Raw genomic sequence first — 1,401 nt, 5'->3', positions numbered from 1 at the left:
GAGCCTCGTGGAGCTTTAGGTGTTTTCACTCAATAAACACTCACAACGCCCAGTCTGGGTCTCGAAACCGCGATCCTAGGACCGCGAGTCCGCTGCCCTAACCACTGGGCCATTGCGCCTCCACAGATGACAAAAGACACCAACAAGAGTCGAGATACAGCAACAAAGATCTGTCCTATTTATGCAAGCATAGAAACATAGATGTAAAATGGAAATAGTGAATGAAGAAAACTAACTCTTCTTCTGCTGCCACTACTACCAGCACAAACATGTCAAATTTGGAATCAATGTCCTTGATATATGGACATAACAACAAAAAACACAATAGAAAATAAGCAAACTCTTACCACTGTACATCTTCAGATTTTTCTTCCTTTATTTCTGTGGTTGATTTCGTTGATTTAGCAGGCTCCTTCTTTTTTTCAGATTCTGGTTTTGAAGGTGTTTTCTTTGATTTGATGTTACCTAATAAGATCAATTGAATAAAACAATAAACAAGATTCTACACCAATTATCACCATCAATTTAGAATTAATTTTAATTTGGAAAAACCTAAAGCCCACTTTATCATATAGTTATTATTGCATGATGTTTTATAATATAGTTATCATATAGTTACATGTACACACGCATGACAGGCTTCTTTTAGTTTTTGTCTACCAAATCCACTCACAAGGCTTTGGCTGACCTGCAGCTATAGTAAGGGAGACTTTCTTAAAGTGCTACCCATTACATTCTTGGAGTGGCATCCAGCCATAGAAACCATGCCAAATCAGACTTTAACCTGGTGCAGCTCTCCAGCTTACCAGTTTCGGTCAAACCATCTAACCTATGCCAGCATGGAAAGCAGACACTAAATGATGATGATGATATATATATATATATATATATATAGGGTTGGTTAAGACAATTAAAAGTTTAAAATTTATACTAGTGAATGTATTAATAGTTAAAAGTAACTTACCAAATATAGAGGCAACTTTCACTTCAGGAGAATCTTTAGACTTCTTAACTTCTTTTTTCACTGAAGATTCATTTGTGTCTTTCGATGAAAAAGATAATAATGAAAATATTTGAAAGAAATCATTTAACAATTAATCTTGAAACAAATACAAGTTATATATAAAAGCTTGTAATATCATCCTCAACATTTGTCTTAATGTTGACTTTTTTGGTTGGCCCAGGTCTATAGAACAAGATACTTGCACAAGGTACCATGTTGTGGGACTGAATCTGGAATGAAAGGGGCTGTACCTATGGTTTCATAGGCCCTCCAAGACTTGCAAGGTAAAACCCCGCTGGAAATAAAACAAGGGTGAAAGTTTAAAAAAAAAAAACAGGCGTAGGAGTGGCTGTGTGGTAAGTAGTTTGCTTACCAACCACATGGTTCCGGGTTCAGTC

At 36.2% G+C, this 1,401-nt stretch overlaps 1 protein-coding gene across 1 annotated transcript in view; it reads right to left on the bottom strand.

The window, feature by feature from the left end:
- Positions 1–1,401, bottom strand: part of LOC106867431 (DNA ligase 1) — a 125,388-nt gene that overhangs the window by 107,773 nt on the left and 16,214 nt on the right. Inside the window, exons 7-8 of the mRNA XM_014912306.2 lie at positions 965–1,042; positions 348–465 (exon numbers count right to left, since the gene is read on the bottom strand). Coding sequence (XP_014767792.1) covers positions 348–465; positions 965–1,042 — 196 coding nt within the window. The remainder of the gene's footprint in view (positions 1–347; positions 466–964; positions 1,043–1,401) is intronic.

This window comes from Octopus bimaculoides, chromosome 1 (assembly GCF_001194135.2).
Source record: "Octopus bimaculoides isolate UCB-OBI-ISO-001 chromosome 1, ASM119413v2, whole genome shotgun sequence".
Classification (NCBI taxonomy): domain Eukaryota; kingdom Metazoa; phylum Mollusca; class Cephalopoda; order Octopoda; family Octopodidae; genus Octopus; species Octopus bimaculoides.
This window is presented reverse-complemented; position numbering and strand designations above follow the sequence as displayed.